The sequence below is a fragment of the Sinohyriopsis cumingii genome, chromosome 16 (assembly GCF_028554795.1).
Source record: "Sinohyriopsis cumingii isolate HCF-2022 chromosome 16, ASM2855479v2, whole genome shotgun sequence".
Lineage (NCBI taxonomy): Eukaryota > Metazoa > Mollusca > Bivalvia > Unionida > Unionidae > Sinohyriopsis > Sinohyriopsis cumingii.
In genome coordinates, this window is record NC_142976.1 from 8,172,567 (window position 1) to 8,200,157 (window position 27,591).

Below are 27,591 nucleotides of genomic sequence, written 5' to 3' on the forward strand. Positions count from 1 at the left end.
CAAGAGAATGTGACAACATGTCAAGTTCTTGACATGTAAATAAACAATTTCTGGAGCTATCCAGGTATTCCCTGAGAGATGGATTACTTACAGTGTACAGTTCTGGTGACTGACTGCTGGCCTCCATTAGTATCACCTCCATGATCTGAAGCACCTGCTCTGTGATTGTCTGCCCCTTCGTGCCACCACTAGCACTACCACTCTCTTGCTCTGACCACAGTGCCTGAAAAATTCACACAAATTTTCAAATCTTGTAAAGATCCTTAGTATAATCTATCCGCTTTTTAATTCTTTTTTTTTTGTCTTTAAAAAATGCTAATATCTGATAGCAAGATTTTATATCTGTTTTAGTCTTTGGAGTTTGAATAGTACAAAGGAAGATGAATTTTTACTACAATGTTTCTTGTTAAACATGAATTCAAGACACAAAGAATATATCTGAGTGAATCATGGTACACATACATGACAAGTGTTGATATTACTTCACTGTGTTTCTATGAATGGTTAAATTCAGCAGATCTGCCACATGACAGAACATAAAATATACCCGAGATTGTTCCCAACCTATTTTCTATCAATAAGGACACGATTATATACTTCTGCATTGCCTGCCAAGAATGTGTCTCCACAGCTCGGACCTTAAACAGCATTAACTTTTCAATAGTGGCCAGTATCTGTCTCTTAGGAACCTTTTTGTAAAGTTTGATGACAGTATAAAGAAGCAAACAGGATATACAGCTATTTAAAAGCACTTCTCATATTTCAGCCCATTATCATGATAAAATTTTGATGAAGTACCAGGAGGCAAATTTACCTTATGTAATGAAAAGCAACATGATACACTATGAAAACAGACTAAATGAAGTGAGGTTGTTAGATTTCTACAAAAGGTATTCTTAAAGTACATACAATTAAGTATGAAACATCAGTCAATACATCTCTTTAAAGCAACAGTCACAAGTCAATCTGTTCTCCCCAATTTGTACATCTTTAGAATAATTTATGAAATGATGGCTAAATATTGATCATCTGATATATACTTTCAGGACACCTGTCCAGGTAGACATTGGTATTTGATTTTCACAAGCATACAATTTTAGCAATTGAGTTTAGGTGCAAAATTTGCTACCCAAATTTTGATTTCCATTACTTTCATGCCAGATGGAATAGGTCTAACTTAAACAGTATGAATTGCCCCAACTGTTGCCATCCTAAATGATTAAAAGAATCTAAAGGAGGTGAATCAACTGATGAATTACCTGGTTTGTTGCCATCCTAAATGATTAAAAGAATCTAAAGGAGGTAAATCAACTGTATGAATTACCTGGACTGTTGCCATCCTAAATGATTAAAAGAGTCTAAGGGAGGTCAATCAACTGATGAATTACCTCGTCTGTTGCCATCCTAATTGATTAAAAGAATCTAAAGGAGGTAAATCAACAGTATGAATTACCTGGACTGTTGCCATCCTAAATGATTACAAGAATCTAAAGGAGGTACATCAACTGATTAATTACTTCGACTGTTGCCATCCTAAATGATTAAAAGAATCTAAATCAACTGATTATATATTTGCATATTAACAAGAATGAAGCAAGTCTGCAGATGCTGCAAGTTTTCACAGTACAAGTTGAAGATAAGGGAGTTAACTCACCAGATTGAGGGCTCCCAGCATAACATTGATGGTGTTAAGCTCTGGTTTGATTAGCTCCAGACGGTTGGCTTTAACATTCACCGTAAAGCTGAAGAGTTTCAGCAAGACTAACATCAATGGTTTGCCAAGAACCAAGTCTCGTATTGATACCAGCCTGACAAGAAAAATTGTAAAAGAATTAAGCAACTTAATTTCTAAACAAGCCAGAGTGTAATCACTGCTTACAGAGCTCATATTTCAACTCTACTTTCACTTGTCTCCAGAAGCTACTGTAAACATAATCATGAAGAAAATATTACTGTAATGATTTATTGTGAAACATCTATCTACCTACCTACTTTCCATCCTTCCCAAATACCTACACTGTGAGAAGGCACGTAAGACATAAAACAATATTCCTTTCTATCATAAGTAGAGATAATATTTGATAATAAACAGATTAATTATATGTATGTATTACTTTTTAAAAACAATGTTCTTATAATCTGCTTGAAAAGCTATTATGACTGTTAACTCCACAAGCCAACTATTAGTGGGTGAATGTCACAGGCTTTGAGTAGTAGTCTTGTACCAATGATTTTCTTGATTAACCACAGGTGGGGCCTCACATGAAAAACATGTAGGATGTCAATTAAATATTACTAAATGGTTACATGTCAACTTCACTGAGTATCAATAACGAGTTACATGTCTAACAAGTACAGCCATCAACCCTGATAATGATATGACAAATTAGCAAATACAGAAATACCTGTCTAACATGGCCTTCAGTCCATCTCCTTCTCCTAGAACAGCTGCCATGTGGAACACTTCTTCCTTGTCCACATCCTCTTCTGAAAAATTAGTACAATGAAATATTCAAGAATATTGTGCTGTACACTTTGGTTTTACACAAAGATTTAACGTAAATGTAAACAGTAATTAGGATTTTAACTGTCTATTGCTTTTCTGTACAAAGTTCAAGAATAGTTTGACCTAGTCTGTGGACGGGACAGCCTGTAGGCAGCTCTGATCCACTAATTTTCTGCTGGTTTTAACATATTTTATTTGCTAAATTATGCAAAATGGGTTGAACAGCAAGTTCTCACAGCATTAAATAAGACCTTCCCCTTTTCTTCAGTAATTTGGCTATTAACAGAGTGGTTCATCTGATGTAAAACAGCAGCTGTCTCTTATTTTCAATCAGAAACATACTTTTTTAACTGAAGAAGGGGTGGTAGTAGTTTGAAGTCAGTGCTGGATACACTACTTAGGAGAGGGTAAAATTCCCACCCAATGGCTTCTGGCCTCAGTACAAATTAACTTGTACAGCCTCTTAAGCAATGTGCCTTGATTTAGCTCAGCTTGATTTGCCTGTTGCTTATGTCTTAAATTAAAGGTTTGATTATTATTAAGATATTATTGACTTGGAGTGTCTTTGGGTCTGGCTTAATGTACTGTCAACTTTAAACATAATGTTCTTTGGATTTTCTAAAAAAATTTGCAGCTTCTGAATTTCAGTGATTTCTTATTTTTTTTTTAAAAATTGGTTTCATAAGAGACCAATTTCTATGAGTAAAAAATGTTTCTTAATACTTACTCAGTTATAATATGTAAGGAAAACATTCATTACCTTGCAAATCCATAAATCCGAAGAGAAACACGAGTACCATGAACAGCACATTATATACATACCCATGTTTACTAGTCTTTTATGTAGGCTCTAGGGTATGATTGAATCTGGAGATTACTGACCAACGAATCTCAAAGATCTTGATCACTAACCAATTAAGCATACTTGAACTAAGCATAATGCACAAAATAAATTATTTTCTTCTTCGATTAACCATGCTCATTGACAGAATTTACACCCTAAGTGCAAACCATCAAAGATTGGTCAAGGAATTTACTCTGTAATAGAAATTATTCTGCAAAACCTTAGTCATGGTACGGGTCTAGAAGTCACTATGCCAAAACCATTTTATTTTTCTTTCAGTCATAATTCTCTTGGCCACAAAATCAATAGGTTTCTTTTTTTATCCAATGTATAAGTCATCCTCACACTTGTTCAAGGTACATGGTTAAGAACTGAAATATTTGTGCAAAAACCAATTTCTTCCTTTCAGTCAAAGTGAGCTAGACCTTAGGGCAATGAATTGATAGTGTTTAACCCTATGCCCCATGTAGATGCCATCCACAAAGTTTGGTAACCATGTATGGTGAAGAACTCGAGTTATTGTGCAGAAACCATTTTTCTTCTTCTGGTCAGTGACCTTTACCTTGGACTTCAAACTGATAGTTTTTTCTTACCCAATATGAAAGCCACCCATAAAGTTTTACCAATGCAGATGTGGACAAATTTAATTATTGTGTGGAAATGAAAATGGTAAGAAACAGATAGATGGATGGATGACATCAAATATGCTTTGCCTCATGGTAGGCATAAAAGAAATGAAAATAATAAGGCGATTTTTTGAGACCAAATCAAAACATCTATCAAATTAGTTCAGGACTGCCTAAATATTTGAAATGTCACTCTGCTAATAAGAATTTGTGATATACAAATGGATAGCAAAAAAGCAATAGGTCTTTGGGGAAGACATAAATGATCCTATGCTTGACACAACCTACAATGAGGTTGAGTTTTTAGATGTAACGTTAAGTACTAATAACCAAAGTGAATTACTATAGCACCACTTAGCTTAACACATGAAGAAACAGATGACTCAGATTAAAAATAATTGTCTTCAATGACAACTGAGTTAAATCCAATGAGAAAACTGATGGAGCGTACTTCTCTTGTGATCAGGAATCTCCTAGGTTTGTACAAACTTGAGTAATGTAAAAAAAAAGGAAGACATTTGTAAGGAATCTTGAAAGTGTTGACTGGACAGAAATTTATGTAATGAAATGCCAGGTTCTTCTATTGAAGGGGAGACCACTCTTGTCAGACTTCTGTCTCAGAAACCAGATGATGGCTAAGCCCTTCTGTTGCTAAAACAAGCCAAAGCTAAGAAATGTCAATTTTATTTCATTTTTTTAATAACTTAGATGGGCAAGATTCTGCAATTAGGTACTGTATATACTCACTTATTAGTAGATTCCACCTGCATAATGGGCCAGCGATCAGGTCTGTGTTGTTTGTTACACTGACTGCTACTAAAAAACTGCAGAGACCTAGTTCTGACAGTGCATCATGTGATGGCAGGTCTTGGTCTGTACAGTTTGTAGTTGGCCTTTATTTATAAATGAGTACATGCAGTAATGTAAAATGATTCGCTGATTTACAATAATAATTAAATCATGTAATGATCAAAAAGGCAAAATTCTGTCAACATTAAGAAATTCTTCATATCACTATACATCAGATGACAGTTTTCTTTACCGGATTTACTTTCCAGTGAGTTGACCATATCCTCTGTGGCATCCCCCAAGAGTCCTCTCATTCTGTAGATTATCTGCATTGGTTCACCCTGAAAAACAAAATGAAAATGATAGCACTGAATAGACTAATTAACAAACATTCCTGATAATATAGGCTGACCAGCAGTCATATATGCAGTCATAGGCTGACCAGCAGATTCTTCCAAATGACCCTTTATCAAGTCAGAAAAAGAAATAATATGTATATGGATGCTCACAAAATATTTCCAACATTGCAAACATAATGTATTAACACCACCACATTTTGCGCATGCCTTCAGATGTCAACACAAATAATTTTTTCTGCAAAAATGCATAGAAAAATACTGCATTCTGTTTGAAAATGTGTAAATGAACAAAAACCTTGAGCCCTGGCAATCAATCCTACAATACAATATTAGGCAATCTTTTAAAATCACACAGCAAAGTAGTCATACTTTGTGTGTGCAATAATGACTAAAAACTGCCTCTTTTTACCTTGGTTCATCTACTTTATTTCAGTCCATAACAAAATACATGCATATACATAAGTTTGATGTTGAAGCAAAATAAACCACCATATTTTAGTTTCTTACACAATCAACTGTCCACAAAAATCTGAATAATTTAACTTATTTGTCACAGAGTTTGTCATTAAAGAAAAACTAAATAAGAGCAGACATTACTAGAAAACTGTGATTGTAATTTTCAAGCAAGTTAAAGCAATTTCTATTTAAGTTACTGATTGGAGGGGGAAAGATCGGTCTCATATATTACTAAATGAACCAAAAGAAATTATCCCAGTCTGTGTGATTTGTTTTTGAACCATGATTATGTAAAGAAAACTACATTCCAGTACTTGTATATTCATAACAGTATATAAAACATTTGATATAAGAATTTGTTTTGTGTAGGACATTTGTATAAATAAATGCACTTTAAGTTTTATTCACAATAGAATTGTTACATACAATTTGGACACAAACGCTTAACAATTTTTTCTTTTACTAAAAGGAGAATTCTGATGTTTTTATGATTTTAATGTTTATTTTTCCTACATGAAAGCTATGACCAGAAAACTGTAATCACCCAAGAAACATTCTCAAAAGTGTAAATAATACAGAAAACTCACAAACTTGTGAAAAAACCCCACAATATTTCACAATTGTATATTTACATGAAAATATTTATTACATTTTGCAAAAATCTGATAAATTCATTTCCGAATATATTACTCTCTTCTTACTTTTTATTTACATATATGTGTAACATGACCTTGATGCATTCTTGACAATCAATCTATGTAGTTCCATTCATTGTCTTCTGAACCCAGACAGATACATGGACCTGCCTTCTTTTGAGGATTTAGTGTGAAAACTTAACAAAAACATGCACTGCTCCATATTTGACCCCCCCAAAAATATTAAAATAAGAAAGCACTACTTACCTCCCCATGATCTTGGGCCCAAATTTTCCTGTAGACCTCCTTCACCTCCAGGTCGAGACTAATGATCTTCTTGTTTACCAACAGCTGAAACAATCCATACATTATAACATGATCAGAAACAGTTGAAATAATCTATACACTGTAACATGACCAGCAACAGCTGAAACAATCTATACACTGTAACATGATCATACTCATCAGTAATAGCTAAAACAATCCATACAATGTAACATGATCAGCAACAGCTGACACAATCTATACACTATAACATGATCACCAACAGCTAAAATAATCTATACACTGTAACATGATTAGCAACAGTTGAAACTATCCATACATCGTAACATGATCAGCAACAGGTGAAACGACCCACACACTGTAACATCAGACTAATCAGAACCAGCTGAAACAATCCATACATTGCAACATGATCAGCAACAGCTGAAACAATCCTTACAATGTAACATAATTTGCAACAGCTGAAATTATCCATACATTGTAAAATGATCAGCAACAACTGAAACAACCTACACACTGTAACATTACACTCATAAGAAACAATTCATACACTGTAACACACTCATCAGTAATAACTGAAACAATCCATTCATTTTAACATGATCAGACTCATCAGCAACCTTACCTAACATCCTTAAATTGTTTTCACATATCTTGCAAGTTTAAACAGAACACTACATTGTGTATAAGGGCAACACTTGGTGTTGCATGCATTTAGGTTTGTCTCCGAATGGGTCAAATTGATCATAACCTTAAAATAAATGGGAGCCATCTATTGGTTCAATAAAAGTACTTCTAATGATACATGAAGCTAAAGAACTTCTATGAAACAAAACATAAATCGGATATTTCAGACGAGCTCCAAGGAATAGCTAGAACAAAACCATTTTTTGCTATCCCATTCCTGAGAAACAATGTCAAAGATCAATTCAAATACTTGGTCAAAGTAGTGTTTGATAAATTTCAAACTGTCACTCTTTTACAAAGTTCAAGCTAGTCTTCCATGAAGCCACGAGGTGGATATTTTACACTCTCTGTAACTGTTTAGTTCAGGAATGTTAAAAAATTCATGCCTCTCACAGGGATATTATTTACACATTCTAGAAAAATAATATACTAGGCATTTATATTGGGACTAACAAATAATATATCAGACATCGATATTGGGGCCAACAATAAATGTTTTTTCAAACTGAATATAAGCCTTTTTTAAAATGCCTAATCAACTTCTTAATGTAGTTTATAATAGTGCTAATAATGATGTTTTCATTACAATTGTCAAGCTGCTTTGATTATGGCTATGCGGCAGAAAGTAGATGAAACCACATATACAAGAATTTGTTACTATCCATCAAAATTGTGATAAAACCTTTATGACTGGAAATTTAAATAAGCATTAAACAATCTCCTCGTATTTGAGTTTCTGATGTTTGTGCAACTGAAACTTGTAAATTTTTCCTTGGATGACAAATGTATCAACTTTAGATTTAAATCTCACTGACATCTAACCTGCACCCAACTATTTAGGTCTTTTCACTGACAGCCACACTAACAAACTATTTAGGTGTTTTCAATGACATTCATCAACTACACCTGAAATATTTTAGGTGTTTTCATCAACATCCACATCTACTCCTGAACTGTTAGGTATTTTCACTTATAAAAACACTAACAAACTATTTAGGTGTTTTCAATGACATTTGTGTGCCAATATTCTTAGGTGCACCAAAATTTGCTTTTATAAATCCCCCTTTTTAATTCCATGTATTCTTTATAGCACAAAGCTTCTGTAAAGCATAGTGAAGGTGCAAATTATTGATCAGTACAGAAACTAATCTGATTTGTGATATGAATGTAACTCTGCCTGACAGCCTTGATATATCCCTATGCTGTTACAAACTCATTCTTTTGAACTGGCTTGGAAAAAAATATTTATTTTTGTGCATACCTCCATCCCAGTGTCATCCTCTAGAAGTGCCACCAACTCACAATCTAGAAAAATAGTGAAATATAGTAAATGGCAGTAAAAAATAATGCATTTATAAACGTGGAAACAAACCCCATAGTAATCATGACCTAAAATCTACCACACTGGTCCCAACAACCTTTTTTGCATGCAAATGTCAGGAGCTTCATACAAAGTTCAATTTTTTTGTGGATGCACTATTATTAATGTTCATATGCAACAATGTTTATATTGTAGAACTTGAATAAAGACACAGTACTTTGAACTTCACAAACATTACAAAAAAATTCTGAATCTTGCAATTAGCCAATGAAAGTCTCTAATAATATCATTACAAATTAAATCTGCCCTTTGGCTTTATTCGTGAGGCAGCAAATATTATCGACATGCACAAGATTTTGGTTTCCATTGCTGACATGGTTGCCACTGAGGCTGGCTATATAATTCTTTCCCCTTCCATGAACTCTCTTAAACCTCAGCTGGATTTCCATAAGATTTGTTACAGCAGTGACTGGATAAGATGTTCAAGAGTAATGTATATTTTTATGATCTATGTGAATCAAATACCATAATAAACAACAATAAGCTAAGCCGAGTCTCTAATGGGCCTGTATAAATTATCAACATTTATACTGGATGATGCCTCTTGAAATAATCTAGAACATCTGGCAAAATATCTACAGCCTTTCTTACTCCGTGTAACAGCATACTTATCCTTGCTGTTATTTAATAATTTTCACTGCAACATTCAAAAACATGACTTCAGAATAAGAAGGCTGTAACCCAGTCACTGATGACTTACCTTGACAGATTTTATTCTTGACATCTCGCATAAGTGGCCCAAGACCTGGTTCATTAGAGCTATAGGGATTTCCCAGCATCCTCCCCTGTAGGAAGTCCTCTTGCTGTGGGTCTTTTTCCAAGATCATAAAAAATTCTCCAATGTCATTCTCCTCCTGTGAAACAAGACACTTTACTTTATTGCTTGTCACCAATGCACCATATTTTTATTGGTGATTTAAATCTCACATCCATATTCTTGCATCAGCTAAAGACATCAAAGTACTATAATCTTATTTCAAAAAATAATCAAGTTGCACCACAATGGATCAAGAGAGAGAGAGAGAGAGGGAGAAAGAGAGAGGGGAGAGAGAGAGAGAGAGAGAGAGGGACAGATCAAAGTCATGATTGACTTTTTTACTTGAAATAGGCCTATAGACCAATTTATGTAGATATAATTGGACAAGCAACAGCAAGTAAGACATTAACATTTATTGTCTGAAATTACAACTTTAACAAACAAAAGTGCAGCCATTTTCAGTTCAAAGAAGCATTTTTGAAGGTTTAAAGTCTAGTGTCTATGGATTTATACAGATCAGGGGTGTTTTAGAGGAAAATCTGTTTGCAGATCAAAATCTAACCACTGTCATTGAAAAAGGTACAGTAATTAAACTTGATATATCTAAATGTACAAATCAAGATTAGCTATTTCCATCCATCTTACTAATTCATCAAGTTTATAGCCCACCTGGTTTCAGTTTTTTTCTCACAAACATATTCAAGCACACACACATGCAACCGCTACTACAGACAATTCTGATAATGAATGTTGATGCTGTCAGGAAGTTTAAAGCATAATTATTCCCACGGACCTGATTAAATGTGCTCACTCAATTATCATTTCAGGTGACATGGATGATGAACATTATTTCCACTTTTAAATCCCTTATTTACAGACTGAAAACTGTTATCCCTTTTTATTTGTAACAGGCTGGTCTTCAACCCATACAGAGGCAGATCTTGGACTCACAACAGAGGCTATTAGTAGAAAGTTGTCACAATGTGAATATAAAGTAAATTAAAAAATGCATCATTTGTCTTCCAATTTTTTAAAATCCATGATGAGTTTGCAAATTTCCAGTAAATAATGCCTCATTGACACTGGTCTTGACAATTAATAATGTAAGAGCTTTTGCCTTGGACTTTTGATCCACCACCCTGTAAGGAGCTTTCTCTGCTCTACAAATGATTGAGCAAAACAAATAGAAGAACCAAACTGTCTAGGCAAAGTCCTAATTTCAGATCACTTTATGTTCCCTTAAAATTGCATAAATTACAGAAAAGAAAGCAGTGATAGGCAACAAACCTTTCCATGATGGCTAGTACATATTAAATGGATAAAAGAATGTCTCCAAAAATGCACAAAAACTTGAAGAATAGTGAAAACAGAACCCAATAAAACAGCAGGAAAAAGTAGTGAAAAGAGAACCCGCTAAGGCAGCAGGGGAAAGTAGTTAAAAGACGGGAGCCTGATGAAATATAAGGGAAAATTAGTGAAAAGAAGAGAGCCCAATGAAACAGCAGGGAAAAGTAGTAAAATGAACAGAGGCCAATGAAAAAGTAGGGACAGGTAGGAAAAGTGGGGTTATAGTAGGCAGGCGATCTCAGTAAAATTTTGAAAGCTTGAAACAGAAAGTAATTTCTTTATAGAACTTTCAAGGATGGTGGAGATACTGCTCACTCAATAAATAAGCAAGGAGAAATGTTTGTAAGCTTAGATTTTGGCAACTTTTAAATAAAACTAATAATTAAAGAAAATTTAACCTGAGGTTAACGGTATGAAAATCAGGGTTTTGTTCAATTTAATATCTTTAAAATTCCACATGCATTTTCTTAACCTGAAGTTTAGAAAGACCTCACAGAGACCCCTGCCTGCTTTGATCCCCTTAGGATCCAAATTTCATCAAAAACTGAGTTTGTAGCAAAATTAGAACATGTTTAACATTGATGAGAACATTTTGAAAGTATATATTTTAAAAAATTTGCTTTCAGTCATACTGGATAAATGATGCTGCAGAGTCTCTCAAATATGAACACTGGAGACACGTAGTCGTCTTTTGGGTATTTCTGTATCGTCTTCACACACACCTGCATGAACTCTCGTGTCTCTGACTCAGTTCCTGTAAAACAAGTAAAACTTTTAAAAACCTTTCTTGCTTTGATGACATCAAGGTAAATTTGAGGGAAAAAGCATATTTCTACTATATAGTAAACTTATTTGCTATAGTCAGATAAACACACACATCTTAGATTTTCACAAATATATCAGTGGGTATAAAAAATATGAGGCTACTATAAGAAAAATGTGAAAGTTATATTGCTTAATAATTGTGTTCTTCATAACTATAACTCAGCCAGTATCCCTTTAGGTCTTCCATCCGTTCAAAACAAACATAACGCATGGGGATAATTTCCTGGATTTGAATGTCAAAAATTCAAGATGATAACTTTATTACATCCAAATTTTCATGAAGATTAAACTGAAATTATCACTTAATTGATAAATTAAAATATGGATAAATTAATGTAAAAAAATGTATTATGTTGCTTTAATTTCACCTACTACAAATAAATGTGATTTTTATATTGCATGTTCAGAGCGCCAACTTGTGAATGCAAGTACTTTTGTCTGGAGAAAACTAATATAACTACGACAAGAGCTTGTTTCCAAATCCAATGTTTATTTTATGCAATTTGTATACTTTGCAGAAATATGTTTTAAACCAAAAATATAAACTTATATTTACAAAAGCTTTATACACTTCTCTAATCTCAATTATTGACTTTAAACAAGCTGGTCTGCAATTTGTAATCATCTTTAAACAAGGTATTCAAGCTTGTCAGTGATTTTGCAATTGTCTTTTTAATTGTCTTCACCCTCTAAGCATAAAACTTTCTGGTTTTGAAATTGTAATGTGTTCAATTTATATCTGTGACACAATCCTTAGATTTCACAATGGTTCCTTAACCAAGCTTCACTTTTGTATAAGGTGACCACTTTTATTGGATTATTGAGGAAACTATATAAATTTGCATACCCAAACTCCATTTAATCTTCAAAGTTATTGAATGGAAACACAATGGAATGCATCTGTACAGATGGGACAGAAATGGACATATTTCACTAAGATAACCCATCTCAAAAATATGCACCCATTCTGCCAAGTTTGAGAAAAAAGGTGGCATTTATCCTTCTTTGTTTGAAAAGTGGTCCAATGGTGTGATCATATTTTTCCAACCTTATAATAAAATGAGATGTAATTTACAAAGTCCATTTTACTGCATGAAAAAACTATATAAATAACATCATTTACAAAGTCTAGTTACGGCAAGAAAAACCAAATAAATAACCTTCTTTAAGATTCTCCTCTTTGATGTCTCCTATCATACTCTAACAGCATTGAAGAAGTTGAAGTCAAGAAAGCCCTTCTAATATTATATTCATCAGTCTTTATGAAGTTTCACCTTTCAAGCAATTTGCAGAGAGTTTGATACTGTCCTTATTGTTTCTGCCATTTTAGAATCCATTTCTTTGTTGGAAGTTTCACTTTTCTTTTTGTTTTCACCATCTGGTTAACTAATCATATCTATTGTTATTTTTATCACTGTCATGTTCTGAGCATAATATTGACTTAAGGAAATCAGTTATCCATTGTTCCATATCTACCTTTCATATTTTGATAGAGACTATTACAATTCAGTAACATGTGTCTAATATTTTGACAGAGACTATTACAATTCAGTAACATGTGTCTAATATTTTGACAGAGACTATTACAATTCAGTGACACGTGTCTAATATTCTGATAGAGACTATTAAAATTCAGTAACATGTGTCTAATATTTTGATAGAGACTTTGCAATTCAGTGACATGTGTCTAATATTTTGATAGAGACTTTGCAATTCAGTAACACGTGTCTAATATTTTGACAGAGACTATTACAATTCAGTAACATGTGTCTAATATTTTGAGAGAGACTATTACAATTCAGTGACATGTGTCTAATATTTTGATAGAAACTATTACAATTCAGTAACATGTATCTAATATTTTGATAGAAACTATTACAATTCAGTAACATGTGTCTAATATTTTGATAGAAACTATTACAATTCAGTAACATGTGTCTAATATTTTGATAGAGACTTTGCAATTCAGTAAATGCTGAGAATATTCATAAATATGACATATTACGGGATTTGATGATTTAAACAATGAATATGGCAAGGGAGTTAGCAAAAATTAACAAAAGTCAAATTAAAATAAAAAGATAAAACCATATCCACCCTACCTGATGTGAGTTCCTCCAGCAGCTCAAGCAACTTGTCTTGTGTGTCATCAATTAATTTAGTTCTCTGTACAAGGAGTTTCTTGAGCGACAGGTAGCCATTCAGCACGTAGCCAACCAGCTTGTTCTTAAAATGTTGCTTTATTTTCTCCTCCTCAACAAAGGTGGACAACAGTTCTGAAGACAGATATCAGGCAATCAATACAAATATGGCTTCCTAAACACTGTACCAACTTAAGTGTATCTTCTTGTATATATAGTTTTACACCCAACAATAATTTGAGCTTTCTATCAGAAGTTAGTTTTAAAAATGTGTGTGTGTTGGATGGGGAAGAACTTGAAAAGTTGAAGTAAAATCTAAAATAATTGACAAATGAGGGCACAGATGTCTGCAAGTAGTATTTCTCAGTTTTCTGTGGCCTATGTAATATATGCATCTCACACTAATGATAACAAGGTATTTGGGGTCTGTAATTGTCAACTGCATCATCTAACCATTTGTCACATAATGTGTTTCATCCCAAATGCTATTAAATATGCACCAGTGTGTGTGTGTGTGTGTGTGTGTGTGTGTCTGCAACAATTTTAAAAGTACAAATCTAAAGTAATTGACAAATAAGTGCAAAGATATCTGAGAGTTGTGATTCTCAGTTTTCAATTGCCTAAATTATACATGCAGCTCTCTCTCATTAAATGGTATTTTGGGACTGAAAATGTCTGCTGCATCATGTACCAAACTCCCACAAAATGTGTTCAATCAAACACTTTATGAAATATGTTCCTGTGTATGTAGGTGGGGGTAGGTGAGTGAGGAGATGAATACCATCACTACCAAAAGCAGCAATTATGCTTTATTAGAACAAAATTACTTGTCATGTCATGGTGACTCTGCTATTCAACTTGTACAGAACTGTATATGTGAAACTTAAAGATATGATAGACGCACAACTATACTGGGCAACCTGGTACATTACAATATGCATATATAAGATTTAACAACATTAACACAATTCTGGTTTAGCTCTATGTGACCTTTACTTTGACCTCGACAATCAACAGGGAGTTGCCTCTGCCAAGCATAGGCTACCAATTAAGTTGGATAAAAAATGGATCCAGCAAATTGAAATAAAAAATTATGTTCAACCTAGTGACCATGACCTTTCACCTATTGGCTTTTGAATCAACTGGGAGCTTCTCCTGCAAAAGTGTAGTCTACATATGAAGCTTGATAAAATTTGGCCAAGAAACTGGACTTTAATCAAAATGGGAAAATCACACTTTCACCTCTAGCAACCTTGACCTTGGACATAGCAGCATCAAAATCAAAAGGCTTCCAACTCTATCCATGTGTGAGCCATATATAAGGTTTGAGAAAACAATTCTACAACAAACTAATGTCATGTTATAGAAACCAACTTATCTGTAGACAGATGGAAAAACTTATGAAAATTGCCATCACTGAATCTCCCCATGCCTTGAGTCATTTGTGGAGGTTTAGGTGGGTAAAAATTTTAATAGCTCTTTAAGGTCATTAATACTGAAAATCAGCTGTCTTTAAATTCATTGGAATTTTCTACATGGGGTCCATGGCATGACCATGTTATATTTTTAATTGTGTAGTAATGAATGAATGGTGTAATATGAACTGCACATAGAAACATACATACATGATGGATAAAGAAACACTTCAAGATGGAATCAGGGACAGACAAAACTGCTGAAGCTTATTATTGGATGTTGATAATACACTTTATATTGCACATACACTCATAATCCATGCTCTACTATTATTGTGTAACATTAAATATCAACAGTTCTGGCCCCATATTCTAAAGGAATCCAAAACCTCAAATCCCCATAATATGACAATCCTTCACTTAACTTATTTTAAAGTTTATAATGACAGAATTCAAGGCAATACCACTTTCATGCTGACTTGCAACACTGCTGATAAATACCCAATAGTTTTGTGTTGAAAGACACATTATCTGGGGAACAGGAGACCTGATATTGCTTCGTTGTAAAGCTTACCTACAAGCAAAACCTTGTGCTAGGTTGGAGTTCAGCAAGCTTACCTACAAGTGCCTTGAGGGCAAAACCTTGCGCCAGGTCAGAGTTCAGCAAGCTTACCACACAAGTGCCTTGAGGGCAAAACCTTGTGCCAGGTCAGAGTTCTGCAAGCTTACCTACAAGTGCCTTGAGGGCAAAACCTTGTGCCAGGTCAGAGTTTAGCAAGCTTACCTACAAGTGCCTTGAGGGCAAAACCTTGTGCCAGGTCAGAGTTCTGCAAGCTTACCTACAAGTGCATTAAGAGCAAAACCTTGTGCCAGGTCAGAGTTCAGCAAGCTTACCTACAAGTGCATTAAGAGCAAAACCGTGTGCCAGGTCAGAGTTCAGCAAGCTTACCTACAAGTGCCTTGAGGGCAAAACCTTGTGCCAGGTCAGAGTTCAGTGTGGTCTCCTCCAGATACTGAAGATGTTCCACTTCCTGAAAGCAAAACAAATAATTAACCAATTAATGATGTTCATTCAATCTTGCAACAATCAACACGCAGGCACAATCAAGTGTCTCTTTGAATAACAACCAATATGCATGCATAGCTAGAGGTCTATTTTAACAACAAATGATATGCATCCATTGTCAGGGGCTCTTTGAAACAAGAACCAATATGCATGAACAGTCTGGAGTTTCTTTAAATATTAATAATAAAACTATAATAATATTTCTTATTAAAAGACTTTTTTCAAGTATACACTTTATTGTAGATCAAAAATACAGCTTTGTCTTTCATCAAGTTTCATGGACAATTTATGCTGTGATTTAGTCACAGTTATCAGAGCCAAGCCAGTTCAGGAAGCATATACTTGCATAGATATAATGTACATTCATCCAATTGATACAGCATTGGGAATAAAAATATTTATTTACAGCCATTTATTACAATACTTTTTTGCCTCAGTTTAGATACAAGGTCCCTAACCTGCAGTAAACACCATTAATAGTCATATAATACTTTCATGGGACAGGTGAGTGCAACTGATGAGACTGAGATGGGTACTAATTAACATATCCCATAAAAGTCACTTGTGAAGTAAATAACAAGGGTTCTGTGGAATGTGGTTTCTCACATGTTACATTCAAAATAACTGGCAAAAATTTCAACATAAAACTTTAACTAGATACTGATATGTCCATGATCACTACTGGAAAAGTGATCTGTCTTCATGTTTGTTAACAATGGTGAGATAATAATGAACTGACCTTGATGATGAGGTCTCCAAGATGAAGCATGACACCTTTAATGGCTAGGTAATACTTCCACTGGACAGGGGAGATAAGGTTACGGTATAGTGTCAGAAACTCGTTGGCACACTCTCCACTCTTACCAACCAAGTCCAGACATCTATGAAATATACAGAAATACAATTCAAGCTACAGACATTACTGGAGATTGGTTGGTTGGTTGATGTTTAATAGCATATCAACACAAGATTACACAAGATTACATGTTGCTGATGCAATTAGATTTGTAACCTGCATTCTTATCCCATGTTGAGCATGCCAACCATGGAGCCACTGTAGCTCTTAACTGTACTGGAAAAAAAATGATTTTACTTAATACAATGAACTTGTGTGATTGGACCATAAAGGGACCTAAAATGTTAGTGTTATTTGTTAGTAAGATGGGATATTTAATGACATAAGTAGCTGAAATGACTTGGTATCTAGATAACTGAAGGGGGGGGGGGCTAATAAAGTAGATTCCACTGTGTGTAAAAGGTAATATGCCTTTGCATTTCCAGTAAAATTTCTGCTTAAAGTTATCTACATGCCAGGTGGCACATGCTTCAGGCTGGAGAAGTGACTTATCATTTAAGTTGATAGGCTAGTTCTGTGGTTAATGCACTGGACATGTGACCAAATGGGCAAATATTGGAATGATATAACTTTCCAAGTGTAGTTGTGCCTTAACACCCCCCCCCCCAATTATTTATGTTGAAATCATGTTGTACTGCTCTTGTGGTTTTCATTCCATGTACAACATAAAAGACTAAAACTGATGTGTCAAAAATATTCCCTTTTACCACCAAACAGCATATCGTTTGTGTAAAAAAATCATCTGGATATATAACTGTTTGTTCATATAAGTTCTTGAAAGTGTGCAAGTGTGTGTGCTGACATTCTTTAGTATACACAGATCCCTAGCTGCTGAAAATCGAGTGCCCAAGGTGCACAATAATAGTAAACGACAAGAGGCTCAAGTGAGTCTGATATTGTTCACTTGCATACAACTGGTCTAATAGGCACAATGTAAAAATAAAAACATTTGAAATGAAATTTTTGTTTATATAATGATAACAAAAACTTTCCACCCTACAACAAATGTTCTTAATTGATGTGAGATGATAATCATTTGCTAAAAATTTCCACCTGCTTGCTATGGAAGCTACGTCAATGAAATGTGAGCAATCTTGGACACAATTCTAACACAGCCTAGTCAGAGGAACATTCCTAACATGTTTAATCAATACTGACTGAGCCATGCTAGAGAAAGCATGTTTACTACCTTGTTACAACAGAGGCCACATTATTGCAATGAATTTCAACAGAACAAATTTGGCAAAGAATGTTTTTCTAAGAATCATTTCTGTTAAGTTTTATTAAAAAAATGTCTCTGTTGCTCTGTGGGAGAAGATTCAAAATATTTTTTCCACCCAGCTGCTATGGAAGCCACAGTGTTGATAAGGAAACCATTTTAAACCTAATTCTGGTAGAACCCTGTCCTACGGAAATTCCTAAAATGTTAGATCAAAATAGACTCAATTCAGGTGAAGAATTAAGATACGAGTTTTCCACTTGGTTGTTATGGCAGACACAATGTTGCAAACGGGCCACCATGGAAAAAACCCTGTAACTACATGTCATAGAAATTGTTCCTAAAAAGTCTAACCAAAAAAAATAACTAGTTCAAGGGAAGAATTTGAAAATGGGTCTTTCACCTGGTTGCTGTGAAAGTCACTATGTTCCACCCTTCAAAAAAATAGAATACAGCATAAACTATGACACATTCCTTCTAAGTTAAAAAAAATGATGGAGAAGAAATAAAAAATAGGTTTTCCATTTGATTATTGCAGCACTTTTCCCCTATGGAGTCATCCTAAGTCAATTTTAGCAAGTCCAAGGAGTGTGTGTGATTTGGATTTGTAACGCCGTGTTAACAATTTTTCAGTCATTTTGCTACGATGTCTGTAGTGTAGCAGTTTATAGGCATGTCTAGCACTGGGGCATCATGCCACAGGCATGTAGCATGATGTCCCACCCAATCACATTATCCTGACACCAGGCTGACCAGTCCTAACACTAACCTCTTAATTCTGAGCACCAAGCGCGGCAGCTGTTAGTATAATTTTGTATAAGTCTTTGCTATGACTTGGCCGGGGATCAAACCCATGACCTCCCACAACCGAGGTGGACGCTAAGCAAGTCCAAGGAAACATTCTTAAAAAGTTGCCAGGAAACACCCATGAACATGACTTTGAAAACACAATCTACAAAGTCTGACCAAAACTGGCAGAGTCACCATGGAGAAGAAGCTGGAAACTGGTTTTCTATGTAGGCTCCCCCCATCAAATGCGTGTTACCTATTGCACTGGTTTTAAAATTAGGGTAGGTCAGTATGTTTTTTATAAACATTATATACATTATAATGATTTGTATATATAATGTACTAAGTGCTTCAAGTACTGAGCAAAACTGGCTCAATTAAATGTTCAAATCAATTATTGGAAATTTTCTTTTTGTTTTAAATTTTTTTAAAATTATTTTTATTTTAAATATTATTAAAAAAATTTAAAACATTTATTATTTTTATTTAAACAATATATTTATTATAATGATGTATATATAATGCATTAAGCACTTCAAGTACTGGACTAAACCAGCTCAATTAGATACTCAAATCTATTTTGGGAATTTTCTTTTTTAAAAATATTTTTTCTCTTTTACCCTGAGAAAAAGAGTGCTAGGTTTGGCAATGAAAAAAAAGGAATGGTCAGTCCACCAGAAACACATATGTTTGGGGGGGGCCTAGTAGCCATGGAAGCCACACATTTGCTACAGGAGTCACCTCAAACATAATTTTAGTAGTACATGTCATAACGAACATTTCTGCAAGTTTGATTTACATTAGCTCAGTGGCTCTGAGATGTCAAAAACAGCACATATGGCAGGATGGGCAGATAATGATGTATGCACGATTATGCTAGAAGTTTATTTGGCCTTTGGCCAGGTGAGCTTATGATTTTAGAGATCTCTCTTAAGAGGTCCAAAGGGGTAGATATACAATGAAAACAAATTTCAAAATCATGCAGAATTATTATAAGAATTTATGTGTATGAAATATTGTTCCCAAATATGTATATTATTAACAAAAATGATGTGTCCATTCCCCATTTTTGATCACCTTATAAAATTTCCTAAAGTCTGATGAAGTTCAGATTGAATGCATTCTTGTGCCTCTTTGGCTGCTATGGCGACATTATTTTTTTATTCAGAACATCTGAATTGTTTCCAGTAAATAAGGAACTTACCTGGTCAGCATGTCAATAACCTCTTTCCTCCGCGTGGGAACCTGTGCAATCGACTCAATAATGCTGCAGGCTGTCACACGTGCTGAACGTGATGATGCTGAGAACATAGCTTGCTGGAGCCATGTGGTCTGAGTCAGTTTTAGCTTTACCGCAGGGGTCTTCCACAGCTTGTAGTGCCACCTGATGCCATATTTCTCCATTAGATAACGACTTCTGACAGCTTTTTTTCCTTCCTCTTTCTTTTCTTCCTCTTTTTTCTCCTCCTCCTTCTCTTCCTTGGTTTGCTCCGAGTCTGGAGTAAAATGCAAAAGAAAGATGGTGACATTTTGAAAATCTACTGTTCTGGAATTAAATATCTACAGGAATAAACTGTGCAGCTAATATTTCTGTGAAAGGATCGTTTTAAAAACATATGGTACAAAATAATCTAGTTTACTTTTATTTTGTATTTGTTATTCTTCTGGATTATATTTACAGATCTTTATCACAGATATAGCTTTGTCCATTGTAATATTTAGTACTATCTGGTGAGAAGATTAATCTAAAACAGCAAGACTATGGCCTGCCTACCTACAAAGCACTGCTGTAAAATGTGTGACTTTGACCTATAATTTTTTTTGTTTTTATTGGCTGTAACAGCACTCTGAACACATTACTGACTAAATCACAAAGAGGAAATGGGAGACAAGTGCATTTCACAAAGATAAACCAAGGCAGCTGACCAAGGCTGTGGTTCATATTGAACTCATAACCTTTAGATATCAGGTATGACATTCTGTTAACTAAGCAATCATGGCTCTCAAAGTCAAACATGGTGAGTTAGCATTAAAAAAAATATGAATCGTATTAACTTTATAATAACTTGCCGCAAGTATGAAGAAAATCCATCAAGGAGGCTGTGATGCACATTATGTGGTTCACACTTAATGATATTCACATAATCTAACTTCAAATATGTGCATCTATAAATTATACTAGATGCTGATCCAATTATACCATCTGCTGAGATGTTTGTCTTTAAACTGGTTTCCTTCTGACATATCATATATTTCATAAAGTCCTTAATAATTAACATCTATTTTACCAGAGTGATATGCTTACACAAATCAGTCAAGCTACCTCTGTGTACTCTTTAAGATCAAGCCTGAATTTAAAATGACCACCACTATAAAGTAATGCTTTGAAAAAGTCATTTACACATCTAACTGAAATCCCCATCTACTTGATCAAAAGCACACTGATACAGTGGTCCCTGTTCTTATATGGTAACCTCATCTGCACCAGGAAAATGAACCTATAGACAGGTGGCCTTTCCAGAGTGGAACTAAAAAAAATTGTGAGAAGTATATGCAATGTACGTAGTAAGAAAGATACGTATGTCAAAGCATTTAATATCTACATTTAAAAGTAACATTAATTATTAGAAGGTTCTTCTTGTCTTAAGAATAGACTTATTTCAACTGAATATACATTAATAGTTCTTATTCTTGATGTAAGAGTGATAAGCGAGTGGGTATTGTTGTCATGTAATTTGCAAAACCATTCAAAAACATCATTTAAATCTTGGTAAAAACATAGTTCTTTTTCCATTTTCTCCATTTCCCACAACTGTTGAAAAATCTCCTTATCAGTTACATTGATGTTTATACGAGTCTTTTCCACATAAAATTGTTAGACAAGTCCTCCCTCGCCACCCCTCGATATTGTCGAGTAGAATAACAGACTTTCTTCTAAAATAATACATCTCCAGTTACATGATGACAAGTTAATGTTTGGTAATGATTTATTTGGAATTTGCTAACTGTATGCGATTTAATTATGCAGGTGACACCTTTGTAGAGTGGATGAAATGCCTTCTTCGTATACAAATCGATAAATGTATTGTCACATGATTTTTCAGTCTTAGTCTGGTACCCCATTTTGTTCAAGGTTAATGTCTTTGTGTCTTAATCCACAAAATCTATTTATAGCCTATGCTGACCATGTTATGATCTTGACAATTACGTCCGGTTGTAATCATCAAAGAGAAGAACTCGACAGATGTGTGGACCCCCAAACTCTATCATAGCATTCTTGAGCCCATCTCCTGTAAACGTCAGCTTTTACAGATAATATACTATTAATCTTAGTGTTACATGTACTTTAGCCAACACTTCTTTTAGTAATGGAAACCCGACATTGGGAGAAATGTATCAACGGTAAAGATAATCTGATAACAGACCTTATGTCATGATATGAATTAATTACTGGTTCTGGACACATTTGAAATAAAAAATGGCCACTTGTGTGGGGAACATTTTACATTTATGTACTAATATGCTGGCTGCTGGATGCATTAGAGGGGTGGCCATTCTTGAGGGGTACTTTTGAACATAAACTTGTTGGTGCTAAGTGATTCTGGCTGTAAGAAGTGGGTGGCTGCTGCTCAGGGGTGTCGCTCAAGAGGGGGACTACTGTAATATTATGAAATCCAAAACAAGATGATTCAACTACTTTAACATATAATATCTCTCATCAAATTTTCATGCAGTTTTTCATTTGTTCCTATGAGCACATATGCACATTATACAAGTTATAAGTTCTTGTTGTAGGGTCTAATGCCATTAGGTTATACATGGCGGCCAGTATTAATTGTGGAGCAAGAACAAGGGAAAATCCTGGAAAGAACTACCGACCCACGAAAAGCTACTGGCAAGCTTTCTCACATAACCACATTAGCCAAATCCTAGAGTCAAACCCACACAGATAGAGGGGAGATTGCAGTAATCCGTAACAGTGAGCGCTTTAGACCACTTGGCCATTTGGGGCCCCCAAGTTATAAGTTAAATATTTATGCTATTTTAACCTACAATATATTCTTTCATAAGTACAGTAGAACCCGTCATGAAAGACCACCCCTTCTGCAAAGAAATAATGGTCTGTCAAGAAATCTGGTCTCTCATAACAGGTCATAACACTGTATAACCAATACATCTGTGCATGGAGATACTGGTTTCTCAAAGCAGGTGGTCTCAGAACACAGTGATTTCTCAAGACAGGTGTTATTGTATTGCATACATGTATAGAATAATGTATATACATGAAGGCCTAAAGGCTGAATAGCTAATATTTAGCTAAGTGAGTTGTTGCCTCTAAAAATAAATTATTCAAATAAACAAATAAAAAAACTCTTAACCAAAAATGAATGCAAATTTTCAATGGCTGTGAGCTAGACTATAATCAAAGGGGCAAGCAAGCATGTCAGAATGAATTGATGGGTTTTAGGAAATATAAGCAAAGAAGAAACATTGTTCATAACTTGAATACAAATTTCTGTGACTATTTGTTTTAGCTCTTACATGTTCATGCTACTGGTAGATAAAGTCTTGGGCTTGAGAAAATAAGGAACTATACATGTGTATCAAAATTATTCAGCAAACACTATCCCTGTCAACTCGTTACAAGGATAATTCAGCAAAGCGAACACAGTCCCTGTCAAATCTTGCTACAATGATTTTTATTACAGCAAAAAAGTGTTGGAACTAAATTCAATAGTAAATTTGCTATTTATAGCAGGATATTTAGCTTTGGACTCCAGCAAATTCCAGGTAATAAACATACATATTTCCGTTATGTGTTCTTTACCACAGTGCCATTGTCATTCACTGGCATTTTACTTTTACCAAGAACTGTCAGAGGATAGTAAACAAATACTGTCAGAAAAAATAATTTTAATGAAGAAAGAGGTGCCAGATTTAAAATCAAAGATTCATATTAGATAAAGAAATTAGGGTTGATATTTCAGACATTCTTCTCTTTTATACAAATCAAAAAAAGAGTACTCTTATAAACTAAATTTACAATGAGATTCACTGGAATACAAATGAAGTGTGTATACATGCATGTACTTGCAATGCAGTTGTATCTAAAAATATCTTTGACTGTATACCCCATTTTGACATGTCATTTAATAATACAGGACGGGATTTGAATCTGGTGGAAAATGACCCCAATACTGGTCAGAAGGAACCCTTCAAAATGGCAGAAATTAGAATATTTGTAACACGATAACAGATCATGTCATTATACGTGGTGATTCATCTAGGCACAGCAAACACACAATGGGAGTTAATGAAGTAGGATCAGTCATCAGCATACAGGTCTAACGAAGGCAAAGAATTTATAGTTTCTAAATTCAGCATTTACCTTGCTTGTGTTTAGGCAGTAATTTCTTCCAGTTCTGATAGGAGTACTTGGGGTCTCCTGCCAGCCATTGTTTACAGTTGAGGTGAAGCTCTGCAGAGAGCGAACTTAAGGGAGTTAACTCAGTCACTTCAGTTGGCTTATTTTCATCTTCCTGAGACAAGGACAGAAATATTCAAAATTAGCAAAATAATTAAAAATATGTTTTCTTGAATTACATTAATCACGTATAGATTATAAAACCTCTTGAAAGATGAAAAGCGATCTTTTGCAGCACAGCATGCTAGTTCATATTTTCCTTCAGGTCACTCAGCCAGGACCTCAATGCTGATAAACTATAATTTTAATGCGTTCATAACTTTGGATAATATCTGATAAATTTTTCACAATTGTCTATATAACAAAGTATCTTCTCTTATTCAAATAATACAAATTCCCAGACTTTCCCCTAACCACACATTTATTGTCTAACACAGATACACACACTTCCATTGTTAAACATATAAAACAAAGAATTTACCATGCTTCTCCAATGATAAGTTGCAAAATAACCAGTAAACCCACATGATTTAAAAAACAAACAGGAACACTACAATTAAACAAGAGTCCCTTTAAGGAATTGACAGTCTACTGGATAAAAACAATTTCCAGGAATTCAAGATAAGACTTTATCTTCCCTGACAAGTGTTGAGGCCATATTTGATATTTTTTTTAAGCAATAAATGATTTTCAAATTAGCTACTCTGGTGGTCATACTGGATGCCAACTTGGCACCATTCTCAGTTAGGCCCAATGCATCAAAAGAAGTCTTTTGGTGAGCTGCCATGTTGATAGGACTTTCCTTTTGGAGGGGTAATGATAACAAGAATTTTAAGATGGATGCCATGGTGGTCATATTAAATATCAGATTGGCAACATTTTTTTTAGAAGCCCAACTAGTCATTGTATGAAATCTTCTCATGAAAATCCCATGGCATAGTTCATTAGGAATAGCAATAACAAGATTTTAAAAATAAGATTGGCAATATTTTCATTTAGGACTGATCTAGACATCAGAAAGTCTTATTGGTGAAAAGAACCATGGTAACATCACTTTCTGTGCAGAAGTAGTAGCAAAAATTAGGTTTCCAAGATTGCCATTGTTGTGGTCGTATGAAACAGAAGATTGGACCCATTTTCACTTAGGACCAACAACACAAAATGCCATTTAGTAAAAGCTAATGCTGATATGACATCCAAGCTAAATAAGAAACAACATTCAACAGACTGTTTATGTTTGTTTCAACTATCGTACTCTGTCAATCAAGTTGTTATTGACCTAACAACCAATTAAATTGTGACTCATAACATGCACAGATGCATTTATTGTACATAGGTAAGTTGTTTTACTCCTCAATATTACAATATTGAGTAATGTGTCATGTATAACAGTTTGCAGGTATGAAAAGTATGAATAGTTCTGGAATTCTTTGGAAATATAATAATTCTGGTACCACGTTGAAATGTATGTTAACAAATTTGAAGGAAAATATGTAGTTGAAAAAAAAAATGCTTGCAAGTTCAACATTGCTTGGATAGACAAATATAAATGTGTAAAGCATAGTGAAAATAACTTGTAAGAAAATGAATCAAGTTGACTAACTATTACTCATTGTAGTTATTTTACTTAGATGTGGACTTGAACGATTAAATTTATGACGAAAATATATCATGAAGATAATCTCTCTGATTTGGACCCAATCTCCAGGATTGTGAACACTGATCTCCCTGATTTGGTCCCAGAAAACTATGTATGTATGTGTATGTGTGCGTGCGTGTGTGTGTTTGGATGGCTGGATGCATGCATGTATGTGTATGTAAGTACATATTTACATATGTTTGTTTCACTACATCTGAACACAAAAGTGGCAATGTAGTGCCAATAAAAAATTAAGATAAAAAAATGGAAAACTGAACTGCATGAAACTTTAAGAACATAAAGCATTCTAAATAAAATGTATAATTAAATGCAGTAAGAAAAAATATAAAACTGTTTTATAATTCAACTAACCTTGGTTTTCTTGTTAGCATTGGGATCTGCAGGGGCTGTTGCAGCAACAGGAGGGGTTGAAGAGTCAGTCTTAACAAGTTGCTGCAGAATGCGCAGGCAGGGGAGAGTTATGCTGTCCATGATAGCAGGATGGGTCATCTGCATGCCCATCAGAAACAGACGTACCACTTTAAAGAAATAAAAAAAAAGATAAAATAGAGATGGCCATTATATATCCATCAGCATGTCTTCCGAAGTATTATTCATTTTGCTTAGTTGTCTTGTATCTTGATCCTTCCGCTAGTCAGATATCAAAACATGGCCAGTACTTAATTAGGATCTCAGAGAAATGCTTGTACGGTAGATTGACACATTTTATGTTTAAATACAAGATGACACATGCATTTATGATGATTACACTTAAAAGAAACTAAAACATAGAACTAAAACACAGATTTCACTTGATAAAAAATTATTCAATTGGTATTTACTACAGTACTGCCTCCATAAGGCACAACTGACATTTTCACTGATAAAAATTTCCTTGAATATTGATAATTATGTTGGTCAAAGAATGTCGTTTGATTAAAAAAATGTAACAATTTATGATTTCTTATTAAAATTTGATAATTTCATAATGATGATTAAAATTTCCAGGTCTTATTGATAAAACAAATGATATATCCAAGTTTCAGTTACTAATTTTGATACGATTTTCTTCAAGTTCAACAAATAGGGATAATTTCTTTGGTATATTTTTGATAAAAAAACGGGATCTACACCTGAACCCACATTGTAAGTGGGTTCATGAGTTATCAGGGCGCGAGGGAGTGGTGTACTTGCAAATTTCTTAGCTTGGGATTTTCATGCAGTTGTAGGTGTCACTATTTTTGCTCCAAACTGTTTGAAGAGTATTAAAAAACAGAGGTATAGTGTGATCTTGTTTGGCACCAATATCACCAATTTAAATTTATAAATAGCCCTTTCTTGCCATGGTCATTTTGTCATTATGGAGGATGTTTCAACTTTTGACTAAATTTCTTGCTGAAACAAAATTGTATTACCCTGTATTGGAGTGCATTTTCTGGGAAAATACACTATATGCATAAAGAACAGGAGTTTTACCAACACTCTATTAACATTAAGATCAGATGTACAGTTGATGAACACAACGGAATAAGAACTTGCCCAGC

At 34.3% G+C, this 27,591-nt stretch overlaps 1 protein-coding gene across 3 annotated transcripts in view; it reads right to left on the reverse strand.

Annotated features, from left to right (window-relative positions):
- Positions 1 to 27,591, reverse strand: part of LOC149779901 (E3 ubiquitin-protein ligase UBR4-like) — a 274,868-nt gene that overhangs the window by 55,245 nt on the left and 192,032 nt on the right. For all 3 annotated transcript variants that reach the window (XM_089936591.1, XM_089936589.1, XM_089936590.1), the window contains 14 exons: positions 26,420 to 26,586; positions 24,373 to 24,523; positions 20,188 to 20,479; positions 16,859 to 17,000; positions 16,003 to 16,084; positions 13,600 to 13,773; positions 11,305 to 11,426; positions 9,269 to 9,422; positions 8,449 to 8,492; positions 6,483 to 6,566; positions 5,019 to 5,106; positions 2,406 to 2,487; positions 1,655 to 1,808; positions 92 to 223 (listed from right to left, as the gene is read on the reverse strand). In XM_089936591.1, the coding sequence (XP_089792717.1) occupies positions 92 to 223; positions 1,655 to 1,808; positions 2,406 to 2,487; positions 5,019 to 5,106; positions 6,483 to 6,566; positions 8,449 to 8,492; positions 9,269 to 9,422; positions 11,305 to 11,426; positions 13,600 to 13,773; positions 16,003 to 16,084; positions 16,859 to 17,000; positions 20,188 to 20,479; positions 24,373 to 24,523; positions 26,420 to 26,586 (1,868 nt within the window). The remainder of the gene's footprint in view (positions 1 to 91; positions 224 to 1,654; positions 1,809 to 2,405; positions 2,488 to 5,018; positions 5,107 to 6,482; positions 6,567 to 8,448; positions 8,493 to 9,268; positions 9,423 to 11,304; positions 11,427 to 13,599; positions 13,774 to 16,002; positions 16,085 to 16,858; positions 17,001 to 20,187; positions 20,480 to 24,372; positions 24,524 to 26,419; positions 26,587 to 27,591) is intronic.